At 37.9% G+C, this 18,132-nt stretch overlaps 1 protein-coding gene across 1 annotated transcript in view; it reads left to right on the forward strand.

The window, feature by feature from the left end:
• The window catches only part of DCC (DCC netrin 1 receptor), a 1,182,017-nt gene that overhangs the window by 547,100 nt on the left and 616,785 nt on the right, over positions 1–18,132 (forward strand). Inside the window, exons 4-5 of the mRNA XM_046024141.1 lie at positions 2,484–2,634; positions 5,056–5,192. Coding sequence (XP_045880097.1) covers positions 2,484–2,634; positions 5,056–5,192 — 288 coding nt within the window. The remainder of the gene's footprint in view (positions 1–2,483; positions 2,635–5,055; positions 5,193–18,132) is intronic.

Here is an 18,132-nt window from a genome sequence, read left to right on the forward strand (position 1 = left end):
ACTATTGACTTTGGTTTATAATAATGTACCAATATCATTTAATTAATTGTAACAAATGCACCACCCTCATGTAATCATTCCCTACATTAATCATAAGGAAAACAATTTCAGGGGATGGGGAACTGGTATATGGAAACTCCCTACTTGTCAATTTTTTAGTAAATTAAAATTAAAAAATAAGAAGCAAAAATACTTGTGCTGATTTATTTTTTTTTCTAATAAAAGAAAGTGTGATAGTTGATTGAATTATTGGCTCTTTTATGGATAAATAAGTATTGGACATAGGCCCCAGGTAAATTTCCTTTTAGCCATAAAATAAAATTAAGTAGATCTTACTTGATGTTTGGGTAGTATTATTATAGTGTGTGTGTGTGTGTGTGTGTGTGTGTGTAGAATAGTATAGTATTATGCAGTATATGCAGCTGAAACATTCTGCTGAGAACAGGTGGTAGAAGTAAAACATACAAATAGATAACACTCCATTATGAAGATAGCTATTTGTAAATACAGATTTTGGGAATTGTTCATTTCAGAAAATTTATTGATAAGAAACATTATCCTTCAAACTATTCTTATTTGATATGAAAAGTCACTCTCAAAAAAGGGAAATGTCACATACCACCAGCAATTTTTTTTAAAGTTTGAGACATTTTTTCCTACAATATTGGCTTAATAAGGATTAACACATTTCAAAAATTCTTTCAATATTTTCATTGTGAAGAGTATTTATTTTTGTTGCTGTAACAACCAGAAAGAGATGTGAGAAGACTGAGAAAGTGTGAATTTGTCTTTCTCCACACTTTGGATGACAATTACCATTCCAACCATTAACTGGAGAATTGGTATTCTTTTAGTAACCTAGAATCAAGCTGTGTGGAGTTGGGTCAGGCCAACGAGGATTAACAGCAGGCTTAAAAGATGTCCCAGATCTCCTACCTCACTTCCTCTCTGCTCCTCTATGGCTCCCACTATGACAGTTGGATCTAATTTTCCTTGGCAATTCTCTGTCCACCCCAAAACTAGTTTTCAAGATTTCATGGCCTCATTTCTTTTCTTCAAGATTGTGCTTTGCATTTAAAAAATGACAGATTAAATGTTAATTCCATTTAATGCATTAAGCTGAAAAGAGCCTAAGTCAAATCTCCCTAGAGGGATGCAGATTTTAATAGGGATGTGGAAATACAGCATCTTATCTTAAGTGAACTTTGAGTGATAGAAGTTTAGTTAGCAAACAGGTCAGAGATATCTCCATAGCTTGGAGGATTTCCTCCAAGCTCACCTGACCATAGACTGCTGTTGGTGTGTCCCAGGCTTTAGGAGTAAAATATATGGGAGGTGGAAGTGAAGCTCTTAACTCTCACAGAGTTTTATCTTGACTGTGCTAAGATTTTCTATTCTTTTTTTCTTATTCCATGTGATATAATTTTAGCAACTTTGAAACAAATGAGCTCTAAGGTGAATGGAGTGAGTAGTCTTTAGGTTGAAAAGACACTATTTCAGTGCCTGCTAGTAAAATTGAATTACATTGGAATGCCTGGATAACTCAGTTATCCAACTGGATAACTCAGCATCCAGTTCTTGATTTTGCTCAGTTCATGATCTCAGGATCGTGAGATGGAGCCCCGTGGTTGGGCTCTGCACTGAGCATGGAACTTGCTTGCGATTCTCTCTTCCTCTTCCCCGCCCCCCACCCCGCACCCCAGCTCACTTGCTCTCTCTTTGTCAAATAAATAAATAAACAAATAAATTAAAAAAAAACACAAATAAAAACGTAGAATGAATAATGTTGGTTATATAGAACTAGAAAATGCATTGGGTAAAGTAGGAGGATACAGGAGCTCTTCATCTACTCACAGTCTCAGCTTAGGGACAAACTCTCCACAATGTTGTTAAAAATTAAAAAATAAACAGAAGGCTTAGAAACAGCCTAACTTAACTGTATACAAAACAAAATTTAATGTAAGGTCTATTTTGAAGACCGCAGTTTTTTTTTTTTTTTTCCCCCCAGAACCTTCTACACTCTACCTTCTTAATCCTTGTATGTTATTTATCACGTTTCTAACAGCCACAGATTTAATAGACAAAGCAGAAGGAAGTGGAATAGTTATTAGAGGTAGACAAAGTGAACATACCAAAAAGTTCCAGGAGATAATGTTTAGAAAAATTACTGATCGCATTGTCTTATTCTCTAATGAGAAGTCCACAAGTCCAGGAGCCCGCATGAGTGACTTGTCACAAGCTTCTGCCTGTTGCCTTGTACCATGGTGTCATCAACAGCTAAGAATATTCTATCATGATTCTAGAAACTAGGGATGGAAAAACCTTTTAAGAGTCTAGTTGATAAATTTCACTGGTAACTTTCCAGTTTTTCTTTCCTTCTTCTCTATCAGCATGTCTTATTAGGGGGAAAATGGTTCAAGCTACATCATTTATCTTTACAGTGTTTTTCATAAAAGATATGATTTTGTGTTTTCTTCCCACAGACCCAGGACTGCATAGGCAGCTATATTTTCTGCAAAGACCATCCAATGTGATAGCCATTGAAGGAAAAGATGCCATCCTGGAGTGTTGTGTTTCTGGCTATCCTCCCCCAAGTTTTACCTGGTTACGAGGAGAGGAAGTCATCCAACTCAGGTATCACAAATTGAAGACTTTTGTGAAGTATATGTCACTGTTTCCCCTTCTCTAATTTGATATAAGTACCTAGAAATGCTAGAGTTTTTGATGATACTTGATTTTCCCCCCATGTTCCTTGACATTATATAATATATGAAAGACATTTACCCAATAGGATAAAGAGATGGGGAACAGAGTCAAAATCTATGGGATCAATTCAGAAAAGAAATTTAGAAAGCCAGCGTTGCTGTTGAAAACTCCCTGTCCAAAACTATTCAGCAAAGAAACCTTGGAGGGTATCATCTTAAGGAAGTGAAATAGAGAATAAAATATTTATTAAGAAATTAAAGCTTTCTTGGGCGCCTAGGGGGGTTAGTTGGTTAGTGACTGCCTTCAGCTCAAGTCATGATCCTGGAGTCCCAGGATCGAGTCCCACACTGGGCTCCCTGCTCATCAGGGAGTCTGCTTCTCTCTTTGATTCTCCACTTCTCCTGCTCTCTCTCTCAAATAAAACAAACAAAAACAAAACAAAAAAAAAAAACAACAAAAAACAACCTTAAAAAAAGAAAGTAATTTTTAAAAAAATAAAAAATTTAAAAGGGGCCCCTGGGTGGCTCAGTGGGTTAAAACCTCTGCCTTCAGCTCAGGTCATGATCCCAGGGTCCTGGGATGGAGCCCAGATTGGTCTTTCTTCTCAGCAGGGAGCCTGCTTCCAGCTCTCTGTCTGCCTTCCTCTCTCTCTACTTGTGATCTCTCTCTGTCAAATAAATGAATAAAATCTTAAAAAAAAAAGAAAAATTAAAGCTTTCTTTTATCTTTTTTTTAAAGATTTTATTTATTTATTTGACAGAGAAAAAGCACAAGTAGGCAGAGCAGCAGGCAGAGGGAGAGGGAGAAGCAGGGTCCCTGCTGAGCAGAGAGCCAAATCAGGGCTCGATCCCAGGGCCTGGGATCATGACCTGAGCTGAAGGCAGATGCTTAACAGACTGAACTAGCTGGCACCCCAAGAAATTAAAGTTTTCTGAATTAATACATAGCATGTCATTATAGGATCTGTGCAACTTTTTCAGCTCCAATTTTGTCTTTCACACTGCAGATGTAACAAATTAAGACAAGGCAAAAGGAGAACATGGCTGGCTTTGAATTATTAGAAGTTCATCTTAAGGCATAGTTTAGAAAATACAATGTGTCTTAATACAATGGAACACAGCCTGAAACATTTTGATTAAATGGATTTCACTTAAGAAATTAATTTCATTGATTTGGAGGTCTGGTGTACTCCTTTTTAACACATTTGTTTTCTGTGATGAGATAGGTTCACAGACAATAACTTAAATCTTTAAATTTCATTTCCCCTCTATTTTTTTTCCCATTTTATTTATTTTTTCAGCGTAACAGTATTCATTCTTTTTGCACAACACCCAGTGCTCCATGCAAAACGTGCCCTCCCCATTACCCACCACCTGTTCCCCCAACCTCCCACCCCTGACCCTTCAAAACCCTCAGGTTGCCCCAACCTCCCACCCCTGACCCTTCAAAACCCTCAGGTTGTTTTTCAGAGTCCATAGTCTCTTATGGTTCGCCTCCCCTCCCCAATGTCCATAGCCCGCTCCCCCTCTCCCAATCCCACCTCCCCCCAGCAACCCCCAGTTTGTTTTGTGAGATTAAGAGTCATTTATGGTTTGTCTCCCTCCCCTCTATATTTGTATAACAACACTATATAGTATGGTGTCACTATTCTTCTGAGAATATTAAAGCATGTGAGAAACCTGGTTGCAGCTTTAGCATGCCAAAACACGTCCTCTGAATGTAGCCAGATATTCTTGGTACAGTATGAAATGTGGCCTTATACAAATGTTACTAAATCAGATGTTAGGACACAACATTGACTTCCACTGTGGGGAATCACTTCTCCAGAGCTTGTGGTCCTCAGATCCAAAATGAGAGAATTGCACCAGAATATCTGTAAATTTCTTTTCAGTACAAGCTTGGTTCCAAGTTTAATCTATTTAATTTCTTTGATCACTGCACAAAGACTTCCAGTGGGAGAGATTTATTTTGAATGGATTTTTTTTTAAAGATTTTATTTATTTATTTGACAGAGAGAGAGATCACAAGTAGGCAGAGAGGCAGGCAGAGAGAGAGGAGGAAGCAGCTTCCCCGCGGAGCAGAGAGCCCGATGCGGGGCTTGATCCCAGGACCCTGAGATCATGACCTGAGCTGAAGGCAGCGGCTTAATCCACTGAGCCACCTAGGCGCCCCTGAATGGATTTTTGATCAATAAATGTGGTGTTACCAAGACCCCCAAAATAGTTTCTTTCTAATTTTATAATTGGATCTTTGTACAGTTTATTTAGACCTCTGAGTACCTTGCCTGGTATACACATATATATTAGTACATTAATCTAATATCTAATTTTATATGCCTGTGTATTACAGGTCCAAAAAGTATTCCTTATTGGGTGGAAGCAACCTGCTTATCTCCAATGTGACAGATGATGATAGTGGAACTTACACTTGTGTTGTTACATATAAAAATGAGAATATTAGTGCCTCTGCAGAGCTCACAGTCTTGGGTAAGTCAGTGGCTCGAGATTAGTTTACACTGTCCTTTTAAAGTGTCACCATGATACTTTAAATGCTTATCCCTGAATTGCCTCCTGTGTTTGTTAGTATGAAATTACAAAGTCGAAATATTCCTTACATGTCCTTGCTCTACTTTGATTAATTACATAGGGGTTAAAAGCAGTGTTTGAATATATTGCTCATTGACTAAAATCTAGATGCATCGCTCTTTAGTCTAATTATTCCATTGATACAACTGAAACCTATGAAAAACTATTATTTAACAAATGTGTTAACAGCAAATGAGTTTAATAACAAATGAGAGACTCCCAAGTATTTTATCTGGGGAAAATAAATGAAGGAATGGATGAGAGAAATTGTAGAAACGATATTCACTTGAGTGGGAAAGTCTGATATCATTTGAGATGACGGGGTTCCTGACATTAAATTCAAATGTCTTGGTAAGATTGTTTTGTTAATATGGAAATACTGTAGAGGTTATGTTGAAGGTTAAGCAATAAAACCAAACATATCTAAGGAAAACACATAGAAAAATTTAATTTTAAAAAGTTAAGGGGCGTGGATGGTACATATGATTCAGAAAAGCAGGGTCACTATTTATCATTGTAAATTAATAATTGTTATACATGGTAGGTACTCAAACACGTATCTTATCATTACTCCAGATTTTTTTTTAGTCCATTTAATTTGAATCATGTAATTTGGAGAAAGTGCTTTACCTTTTGAATTCCAGTTGCTTTTTTTCTGTAACAGCAACAAAAAAATTATTTGGGTTTTCCCTCTGGAATAAATCTTTTTACCTTGTAAAGAGTACAGGAAAAATCATAGCTCTTTAAAAGTTATTCAGTAGGAATGGAAAGGTATGGTATGCTGATTATATCTGCTAACCTGTACCATAATGATCTTATGTTCTCCTTTTTACTTTTTGGCTTTAAAGTTTATTCAGAAAATGCTTTCATCTTCAGATAGTGTAATAATGCTTGTGATGGGTGACACAATGGAGTTGTTTGTTCTTTGATCAAACCATAAATATTAAACTAAGAATAGGCAAAGGACTTTAATTCTTTGGTTTTAGAGGTAGCATTATTCTAACTAAAATAGCTTGTCTTTAAAATGGCAGCAATTTAATATTGTCATTTTATATGGAAGTTTTTGGTGAAACAAAGAACTTTTACATTTGTAACATCAAAGTATAGCAACACAGAATGACTATATAGAAATTATTTTGTAAATATACTACTGATCATAAGGCAAATACAGTTATAGAATTACCTAGAATTTATAGTGATCATGGGTAAACTTCTAATTGCAAATAAATGAAGTCAAATTTCATATCAGATTATTCTACAATATTTAGATGCATGATGCCTCATTGATCGCTAAGCCTATTGTATATAAATTATGATTTCTGAGTAACTTAACCAGAAATATATGTAGGATTATCCATATACACGCATATATTGACAGGCATAGCATCTTCTTCTATATGTTCTGTGTGCATGCGTATGTTCTCCAGTTCTGTATTGTTGAGTATTGTCTTGTTTCCAAGTTCTCTTTAAAAAAGCACACACAAGCAACCAAAACACTGAGATGATTATTTCGTATCTTTGTCATTTATTTGCTTATATGCTAAGGAAAAGTATCACAACAATGTTTATACTCACACCAGCAGTGCAAGAATTGCCTCTCCAAAAGCTGCATTTCTCTAAGGGTGCCTAGGTGGCTCAGTGTGTTAAGCATCTGCATTTGGCTCAGGTCATGATCTCAGGGTCCTGGGATCCAGCCCTGCACTGGGCTTCCTGCTCAGCGGGGACTCTGCTTCTCCCTCTGCCTCTCCCTCTCTGCCTCTCCCTCCTCTCTGCCTCTCTCCTTCACTCGTGCTCCCTCCCTTTTAAATGTGTGATTAAAAAAAAATACATTTCTCTCTACCAATATTTGCCTAACATTTTTTTAAAATGGATTCTCTTTGCTCTAATTTGCACCTTTATTAAATTTGGGTTTATTTTTATAATTTTACTCGATATTTGCCTTTTATATTTTATAAGTTAGCTATCAATGCTTTTGACCTTTATACATTTATTAAAATATTCACCTTTATTGATTTACAGGAACTCAATGTAGGAGGAATAATAACTATGCTGTATAGGCTCTATGTGTATATATTTTGTTGTTTCTGGGGTTTTTTTGTTTTTATTTTACATTTGATATAGGGCACCGAGTATTTTTCTATGTAGCTGCTGGCTTTGTTGCTGTTAGACTCACATTTTTATTATAAATGAATCACCCAATTTCCAACAATTTCATTATAGATTACATATTCAATGTGTAAATTAGAAGCATTATTAATTTAAAAAAATAGATAGAGTTGTGTTTATGTCTTGGTAATTCTCTTGGTAACTGGGTATACATTCTAAAGATCTTCCACATACCTAGTATGATCTGTGACTATTATAAAAGACATGATTGAAGTCAGGAAATGATCGTAAAACTGTTTTAACTGTTCTACCCAGGCTTTAAAATGAATGTTAGTGTAATAAAATTTTTGATATAGTCTTTGACTATTCTAATATAAAGTTAAGCTGCAAGACTAAGTTTAAATAATGGAAAATGGAATTTATTAATGTTACTTAAAAAGTTGGGGATGGCGGATGGAGGAGGGCACCTTGGGTGGCTCAGTTGTTTAAGTGTCTGCCTTCTGCTCAGGTCATGATTCCAGGGTCCTGGGAATGAGCCCCACATCAGGCTCCCCAACTCAGCATGGAGCCTGCTTTTCCCTCTCCCTCTGCCTGCTGCTTGCCCTACTTGTGCTCTTTCTCTCTCTGCCAAATAGATAAATGAAACCTTTTTAAAAAAGATGGGGATGGGGTGCCTGTGTGTCTCAGTTGGTTAAACATCTGTCCTTGACTCAGGTCATGATCTCAGGGTCCTGGGACAGAGCCCAGTGTGGCTTCCTGCTCAGTGGGGACCCTGCTTTTTCCTTCCCCCTCAGCCCCTCCCCCCGACTTGTGAGTTCTCTCTCTCTAAATAAAATAATAAATAAATAAATAAATCTTTAAATAAAAAATGAATAAAGACTTTAAAATAAATAAAATCTTTGAAAAAAAGGATGGGGAGAAAGGAGCTTGATTATCAGTGTTATTTAAATAGTTTTCATCAGTTTTAAGAATTTAACCTAATGTAGATTCTTCATAAGATAAAACCCCACAAGAAATCCAAGCTTGTGCTTAAAAGTTTCAAGCATGCATTTTATCAGGCTTTTCTTTTGCCTTTCAAATCATGGTCCTTTCTTGCACTTAGACTGACTTTGAATGTGAACCTGCATGAACTAACCGACTTCTCAAGCATGATACCATTTTATACACAACAAGAGAAATTCTGTGGTTTTCCTTAAGAGTTTCAGAGTTAATAAACATTAAATATAATTTAAAGCATTTACACTATAAAATGAATATTGAAATTTCCATAATAATTAAACAGGGAAATTTTAGTAGATAAGATTAAGGACAGCTTGTCTAAAGTACATGAACTATAAATAAATTAATAGATGTGGGTTGTTTTTTTTTTTAAAGATTTTTAAAAATTGATTTACTGGAGGGAGAGAGACAGAGATAGTGAGAGAGAACAGGAGCGGGGAAGAGAGGGAGAAGCAGGCTACCCACTGAGCATGGAGCATGATGTGGGATTTGATCCCAGGACTCCAGATCATGACCCGAGCTGAAGGCAGACACTCCACCGACTGATCTACCCAGGCATCCCGAAATGCATTCTTTAAAAGAAACTTTTGATCTTTGACCAAGGAAGTGCCCAGCCTTTGACAAACTTTTTCTTAGCCCATGCACACACAGGAAATGGGTGGAAAGTTCACTCTTGAGAAGAAGCCATTAAGTCTAGCACTGGTGAGAAAATGAAAACAGTTTGAACTTTCTAGATTCCAGAATTCTTTTAAAAGCAGTCTGCAGCCAGATACTCAATCTACTATTAAAAGTTTACCTTAGTGTGTAGGTTCTCTCTCATTTCTAGAGAAATCTTGGCTAGAATTGGTACAATCTGGCTTCGTAGATACAAATGAGTCTGCTAGGTCAGTTCTCAGCACATAATTGAAAACCTGTAACCAAATATAAGAGTTCTCCATATCTTTTCCCCTCTCCCATGAGTAGTACATATCACTTCATGTGGTTTTGAGTTTATATTTATCCCCAGAAAACAACTCTAAAGAGAAGTCCCTTGAGGCAGGTGTTTTATCTGCCTGAGGTGGCTTCTTATGGGACAGGGATCCTTGGGTCTCCCTCCTGCAGTGTGTTCAGAATGGGTCTCTACTGACCGAGAGCACATCCAGCTCACACAGGTTATGTTCTTTAAGTCCAATGGAAGTGGATTCAGATATTAAATTATATTTTAATGTCTATAGTATATATACATACACATATCCATACATGTACATGTATGTATAATGCACATATATACCATATATGTATAAAATGCACATATAGTCCTTATTTCTAAGACAATTTCTCTTCATAACCCCATCCCATATTATTTTAAATGCATTAAATGCATATGGTTACCTTAGCCATTACATGATGTACTGATTTGACAGGTATATAATAGACCAATTCACTTAGAAAGTTTTAGAAAAATCATCTTAAAAGCAAGTTAAGAAGACAGCAGACTAAGATTTATAGAAGAAGTTAAAAACCCCGTTAAAAACTATCATTTTGTAATGTAGTGGGATAGGAAAATCCCATGAGTAGCTCACTGTCTTCTGAAAATGCTTAAGAATAATAAAAATGATGGCTGGGTGTATAATGAGTTGACCAAGTACAGTTTCTAGGCCCAGAGACAAAACTGAACCCCAGCGTCCGTACTGACAGCAGCCACCACTGGAGTACATCTTCTGTACTTGACCAGGCACTCTTTGGGCATGAAAAGATGCATATGGCAACAGTCTTGACTTCAAAGACTGGTTAGATAAACAGACAAGAAATAGAAGAGCTGAGGAAAAGTTGGGGAAGAGGGAGGCTGTTACCTGACACTGAGTCCATGGTGATACTTTGTTTCATCAGCCTGAGCAGATGAATATAACCACAAAAAGAGTAGCCATACTGTGTATTATATTAAGAAGAGTCTTGATTAGTTTCATAGAGACATAAGCTACAAAAAAGAAGTATATTACCAACATTTCTTACATATTGTTAATACTGACAATCTCAAATTTCCAAGCATGTAAAAAAAAAAAAAAATCCCTCATAGAAGGGCAATGAATCAAAAGCCATTTCTCTGTTTATATACTAGGTTATGTGTAGTTCAATATCTAAATGTTCTATTGTTTATTTTTTTCTCCTTAGTATCATCATCTTCTTATTTAGTAGTTTATAGGGTTAAGGTACTACTAACATTTAGATCTTATAATTCTGAATGGTCCATCCCAATTTTAATAATAAATACATCATTAACTATGAAGAAGTTATGTTTTTTGTTTTTTTTTTAACTCAATTCTTAGATATGCTCTATAAATTCAGTTTACTACAACAAGTATACAGATGTTCACACTCCATCAGTTCTCAGATTTGTCTAGTAATGGAAGGGAATATGATAATTAAAAATTGATAGGGCTTTGCCTCCTTTTTTTTTTCCATTTTATTTTTTTTTTCAGCGTAACAGTATTCATTGTTTTTGCACAACACCCAGTGCTCCATGCAAAACGTGCCCTCCCTATTACCCACCACCTGTTCCCCCAACCTCCCACCCCTGACCCTTCAAAACCCTCAGGTTGTTTTTCAGAGTCCATAGTCTCTTATGGTTCGCCTCCCCTCCCCAATGTCCATAGCCCCCTCCCCCTCTCCCAATCCCACCTCCCCCCCAGCAACCCCCAGTTTGTTTTGTGAGATTAAGAGTCATTTATGGTTTGTCTCCCTCCCAATCCCATCTTGTTTCATTTATTCTTCTCCTATCCCCCTAACCCCCATGTTGCTTCTCCATGTCCTCATATCAGGGAGATCATATGATAGTTGTCTTTCTCCGATTGACTTATTTCACTAAGCATGATACCCTCTAGTTCCATCCACGTCATCGCAAATGGCAAGATTTCATTTCTTTTGACGGCTGCATAGTATTCCATTGTGTATATATACCACTTCTTCTTTATCCATTCATCTGTTGATGGACATCTAGGTTCTTTCCATAGTTTGGCTCTTGTAGACATTGCTGCTATAAACATTCGGGTGCACGTGACCCTTCGGATCACTACGTTTGTATCTTTAGGGTAAATACCCAGTAGTGCAATGGCTGGGTCATAGGGTAGTTCTATTTTCAACATTTTGAGGGACCTCCATGCTGTTTTCCAGAGTGGTTGCATCAGCTTGCATTCCCACCAACAGTGGAGGAGGGTTCCCCTTTCTCCGCATCCTTGCCAGCATCTGTCATTTCCTGATTTGTTAAATTTTAGCCATTCTGACTGGTGTGAGGTGATATCTCATTGTGGTTTTGATTTGTATTTCCCTGATGCCGAGGGATGTGGAGCACTTTTTCATGTGTCTGTTGGCCATCTGGATGTCTTCTTTGCAGAAATGTCTGTTCATGTCCTCTGCCCATTTCTTGATTGGATTGTTTGTTCTTTGGGTGTTGAGTTTGCTAAGTTCCTTATAGATTTTGGATACTAGCCCTTTATCTGATATGTCGTTTGCAAATATCTTCTCCCATTCTGTCAGTTGTCTTTTGGTTTTGTTAACTGTTTCCTTTGCTGTGCAAAAGCTTTTGATCTTGATGAAATCCCAATAGTTCATTTTTGCCCTTGCTTCCCTTGCCTTTGCCGTTGTTTCTAGGAAGATGTTGCTATGGCTGAGGTCGAAGAGGTTGCTGCCTGCATTCTCCTCAAGGATTATGATGGATTCCTTTCTCACATTGAGGTCCTTCATCCATTTGGAGTCTATTTTCGTGTGTGGTGTAAGGAAGTGGTCCAATTTCATTTTCCTGCATGTGGCTGTCCAATTTTCCTAGCACCATTTATTGAAGCACAATTTTTTCCATTGGACATTCTTTCCTGCTTTGTCGAAGATTAGTTGACCATAGAGTTGAGGGTCGATTTCTGGGCTTTCTATTCTGTTCCACTGATCTATGTGTCTGTTTTTGTGCCAGTACCGTGTTGTCTTGATGATGACAGCTTTGTAATAGAGCTTGAAGTCCGGAATTGTGATGCCACCAACTTTGGCTTTCTTTTTCAATATTCCTTTGGCTATTCGAGGTCTTTTCTGGTTCCATATAAATTTTAGGATTATTTGTTCCATTTCTTTGAAAAAAATGGATGGTATTTTGATAGGGATTGCATTAAATGTGTAGATTGCTTTAGGTAGCATGGACATTTTCACAATATTTATTCTTCCAATCCAGGAGCATGGAACATTTTTCCATTTCTTTGTGTCTTCCTCAATTTCTTTCATGAGTACTTTATAATTTTCTGTGTATAGATTCTTAGCCTCTTTGGTTAGGTTTATTCCTAGGTATCTTATAGTTTGGGGTACAATTGTGAATGGGATTGACTCCTTAATTTCCATTTCTTCTGTCTTCTTGTTGGTGTACAGAAATGCAACTGATTTCTGTACATTGATTTTATATCCTGACACTTTACTGAATTCCTGTACAAGTTCTAGCATTTTTGGAGTGGAGTCTTTTGGGTTTTCCACATATAGTATCATATCATCTGCGAAGAGTGATAGTTTGACTTCTTCTTTACCAATTTGGATGCCTTTAATTTCTTTTTGTTGTCTGATGGCTGAGGCTAGGACTTCTAGTACTATGTTGAATAGCAGTGGTGATAATGGACATCCCTGCCGTGTTCCTGACCTTAGCGGAAAAGCTTTCAGTTTTTCTCCATTGAGAATGATATTTGTGGTGGGTTTTTCATAGATGGCTTTGATAATATTGAGGTATGTGCCCTCTATCCCTACACTTTGAAGAGTTTTGATCAGGAAGGGATGCTGTACTTTGTCAAATGCTTTTTCAACATCTATTGAGAGTATCATATGGTTCCTGTTCTTTCTTTTGTTAATGTGTTGTATCACATTGATTGATTTGCGGATGTTGAACCAACCCTGCAGCCCTGGAATAAATCCCACTTGATCGTGGTGAATAATCCTTTTAATGTACTGTTGAATCCTATTGGCTAGTATTTTGGCGAGAGTTTTTGCGTCTGTGTTCATCAAGGATATTGGTCTGTAGTTCTCTTTTTTGGTGGGATCCTTGTCTGGTTTTGGGATCAAGGTGATGCTGGCCTCATAAAATGAGTTTGGAAGTTTTCCTTCCATTTCTATTTTTTGCAACAGTTTCAGGAGAATAGGAATTAGTTCTTCTTTAAATGTTTGGTAGAATTCCCCTGGGAAGCCGTCTGGCCCTGGGCTTTTGTTTGTTTGGAGATTTTTGATGACTGTTTCAATCTGCTTACTGGTTATGGGCCTGTTCAGGTTTTCTATTCTTTAGGTTGTGTGTACTTGAGACCTTTCTTGCTTCTTAAAAAAGGCTTGTACCGCTATATATTTTCCTCTCAGGATTGCCTTTGCTGTGTCCCACAGATTTTGAACTGTTGTGTTTTCATTATCATTTGTTTCCATGAATTTTTTCAGTTCTTCTTTAATTTCCTGGTTGACCCATTCATTCTTTAGAAGGATGCTGTTTAGTCTCCATGTATTTGGGTTCTTTCCAAATTTCCTCTTGTGATTGAGTTCTAGCTTCAGAGCATTGTGGTCTGAAAATATGCAGGGAATGATCCCAATCTTTTGATACCGGTTGAGACCTGATTTGTGACCCAGGATGTGACCTATTCTGGAGAAGGTTCCATGTGCACTAGAGAAGAATGTGTATTCTGTTGCTTTGGGATGAAATGTTCTGAATATATCTGTGATGTCCATCTGGTCCAGTGTGTCATTTAAGTCCTTTATTTCCTTGTTGATCCTTTGTTTGGATGATCTGTCCACTTCAGTGAGGGGAGTGTTAAAGTCCCCTACTATTATTGTATTATTATTGATGTGTTTCTTTGATGTTGTTATTAATTGGTTGATATAGTTGGCTGCTCCCACGTTAGGGGCATAGATATTTAAAATTGTTAGATCTTCTTGTTGGACAGACCCTTTGAGTAGGATATAGTGTCCTTCCTCATCTCTTATTATAGTCCTTGGCTTAAAATCTAATTGATCTGATATAAGGATTGCCACCCCAGCTTTCTTCTGATGCCCATTAGCATGGTAAATTGTTTTCCACCCCCTCACTTTCAGTCTGGAGGTGTCTTCGCGTCTAAAATGAGTTTCTTGTAGGCAACATACTGATGGGTTTTGTTTTTTTATCCATTCTGATACCCTGTGTCTTTTGATTGGGGCATTTAGCCCATTAACATTCAGGGTAACTATTGAGAGATATGAATTTAGTGCCATTAGTAGCCTGTAAGGTGACTGTTACTGTATATTGTCTCTGTACCTTTCTGATCTACTACTTTTAGGCTCTCTCTTTGCTTAGAGGACCCCTTTCAATATTTCCTGTAGAACTGGTTTGGTGTTTGCAAATTCTTTCAGTTTTTGTTTGTCCTGGAAGCTTTTTATCTCTCCTTCTATTTTCAATGATAGCCTAGCTGGATAGAGTATTCTTGGCTGCATGTTTTTCTCGTTGAGTGCTCTGAATATATCATGCCAGCTCTTCCTGGCCTGCCAGGTCTCTGTGGATAAGTCTGCCGCCAATCTAATATTTTTACCATTGTATGTTACAGACTTCTTTTCTCGGGCTGCTTTCAGGATTTTCTCTTTGTCACTAAGACTTGTCAATTTTACTATTAGGTGATGGGGTGTGGACCTATTCTTGTTGACTTTGAGGGGGGTTCTCTGCATCTCCTGGATTTTAATGCTTGTTCCCTTTGCCATATTAGGGAAATTCTCTCCAATGATTCTCTCCAATAGACCTTCTGCTCCCCCTCTCTCTTTCTTCTTCTTCTGGAATTCCAATTATTCTAATGTTGTTTTGTCTTATGGTGTCACTTATCTCTCGAATTCTCCCCTAATGGTCCAGTAGCTGTTTGTCCCTCTTTTCTTCGGCTTCTTTATTCTCTGTCATTTGGTCTTCTATATCACTAATTCTTTCTTCTGCCTCATTGATCCTAGCAGTGAGAGCCTCCATTTTTTATTGCACCTCATTAATAGCTTTTTTGATTTCAACTTGGTTAGATTTTAGTTCTTTAATTTCTCCAGAAAGGGCTTTAATATCTCCAGAGAGGATTTCTCTAATATCTTCCATGCCTTTTTCGAGCCCAGCTAGAATGTTCAGAATCGTCATTCTGAACTCTTGATCTGACATATTACCAATGTCTGTGTTGATTAGGTCCCTAGCCTTCGGTACTGTCTCTTGTTCTTTTGTTTGTGGTGATTTTTCCCACCTTGTCATTTTGTCCAGATAAGAGGATATGAAGGATCAAATAAAATACTAAAAGGGTGGCAAAGACCCCAGAAAAATGCGCTGTAACCAAATGAGAAGAGACCCCAAATTGTGGGGGGGGGGGGGGAGAAAGGGGACAAAAAGAGGTTCAGAAAAAAAAAAGAAAAAAGTTTAAAAAATAAAACAAATAAAGAAAAAATATAAAAAAGAAAGAAAAAATATATATATTTAGATAAACTAGTCAAAAACGTTAAAAAAGAAAAGGGTAAAAGTGTTAAACAATTTAGCAGAAGAAGAAAAAAGAAAAAAAAATTGAAGTAGCCGCAAGACTAAAGAATCATGGGGAGAAAGTCATGAGTTCCGTGCTTTGCTTTCTCCTCCTCTGGAATTGCGCTGCTGTCTTAGGAATTGAACCTACTTTCCTTGATAGATGAACTTCGTCCTGGCTGGATATTTTGTTGATCTTCTGGGGGAGGGGCCTGTTGTAGTGACTCTCAAGTGTCTTTGCCCGAGGCGGGATTGCACCGCCCTTACCGGCAACCGGACTAAGTAATTGGCTCGGGTTCGCTTTTGGGAGCTTCTGTTCCCTGAAAGCTTTCCGTAGAGTTCCGGAGGACGGGAATGAAAATGGCGGCCTCCTAGTCTCTGGCCCGGAGGAGCCGAGAGCCTGGGGCCCCACTCCTCAGTGCGCCCCCAGAGGACAGCACCCAGTCACTCCCGTATCCCCAGCCTCTAGCCGCGCTCCGAGCTCACCCAGCCCGCGACCAGTTCAAGGTAACCCCGAGCTGAGAGTTCAGTCCTCGGCTCTGTCTCTGCAGTAGGCTTCTCTGTTCTAATACCTGCGAGCTCTCCGACACTCCGACACCCCCGATCCTTCTGTGACCCTGCGGGACCTGGGGCCACGCTGACCCCGCATGGGCTTCACCCTGGTTTAGCCTCTGGAGCAATGTCCCTCAGTGGAACAGACTTTTAAAAGTCCTGATTTTGTGCTCCATTCCTCCGCCGCTTGCCGGGAGCCGGCCCCTCCCCCTGCGGTCTATCTTCCCGTCGTTTTAGATTCACTTCTCCGCCAGTCCTACCTTTCAGAAAGTGGTTGATTTTCTGTTTCTAGAGTTGCTGTTCTTCTTCTCTTCATTCTCCCGTTGGATTTGTAGGTGTTTGCAATGTTTAGATAAGCTATCGAGCTGATCTCCTGCTACCTGATGTAGTCTTAGCCTGCTACTTCTCCGCCATCTTGACTCCTCCCTCCTTTTATTTTTTGTATATGCTTTAATGTTTTGTTTGTTTGTTTTTTTCTGAAACGCATTGGATGTGTTGATAATTTCTAAGCATAGAATATATGTATAATTGGTCAAGCAGGGAAATGACCCATCCATTTGTTTGGAGAGTAACTGACATATCCACCTCCATTAAGGTGTTCAGTTGCCTCCTTTACAAATTTGCTGTTGAATCACCCATGTGGGGTTTTTGGCTGAGGTTCTTAGCTATAAACAGAAAATAGTTACCGTAAAATATATTAATAAAGATAATCTTTAACTCCTCTATTACAGAGTGTAACTTTGAATGGAGTTCTCCTGAATTTACTACATCACTGCTTCCCCCAAAGTAACAGTCCTTAAATTTCATGTCTCTCTATAATTGCCCTTTATTAGCAGTGACCCCCTCCCACCCATATGCATTTAATGGTCATAGCCTTAAAAGCAGTGCCTTAGGTAGGTTTGTATTGATTATCTTTCACAGGGTAATTGCCAAATGGATCATAATGAAATTAGTTGAGCTTTTTTTTCTTTTTGCGTGTAGGGGTATGATCCCAAATGTATGATAAAAATGCATAATATAAGGGAGAATTAAATTTAAAAAAATCAAAATCATCTATTTGCTGTACCTTCTTGTAACTATGCTGATTTCTTGCTATAATCTTTTTTCACCTGAAATCACACCCATCATAAGAGTATGCAAAAGTTCTACCCAAACTGATGTTTAGGAAATTCTGTTGAATGGATATATGTATTAGAAGAAGAAACATGGTATGTCTGGGCTGTTAGTGTAAAATGATTTGGTATGAAAACTGCAGTTAGACTGTCTGTGAAAATAATAGTTGAATTTGTAATGGGATTTATTTATTGATTACACAGATATTTATTTAAAGACCTACTATGTGGATCTCTCCTCTCCTTCTGTCTTTCATTGGAGAAAGCGTTTGAATAGTTTTTTTGTGTATGTGTTTATCCTTGAGATGGCTGTGGATCTAATTTTTTCTTCTTTCTTAGAAAGATAAGAAAGGAAGTGGAGGCTCCAGAGGGAAAGATGAAGGCTATGAGCTAATTCAGAGCATTAAAAAGGCAATCTAAGACTATGATTTTAATTAGCCCTAACAGTCTCAGCAAGGTGAATTGACCATCTGTGGCTTAGAAGGAGGAGAACTGCTGACAGTGGTGGAAAGATGCCCAAAAGGACATGCTATGCCAAAGTTGTCCTGAAGTACCAGAAGTATACATTATCCCAGAAGGAGTTTGACTGTTA

This window comes from Meles meles, chromosome 12, assembly GCF_922984935.1.
Source record: "Meles meles chromosome 12, mMelMel3.1 paternal haplotype, whole genome shotgun sequence".
Taxonomy (NCBI): domain Eukaryota; kingdom Metazoa; phylum Chordata; class Mammalia; order Carnivora; family Mustelidae; genus Meles; species Meles meles.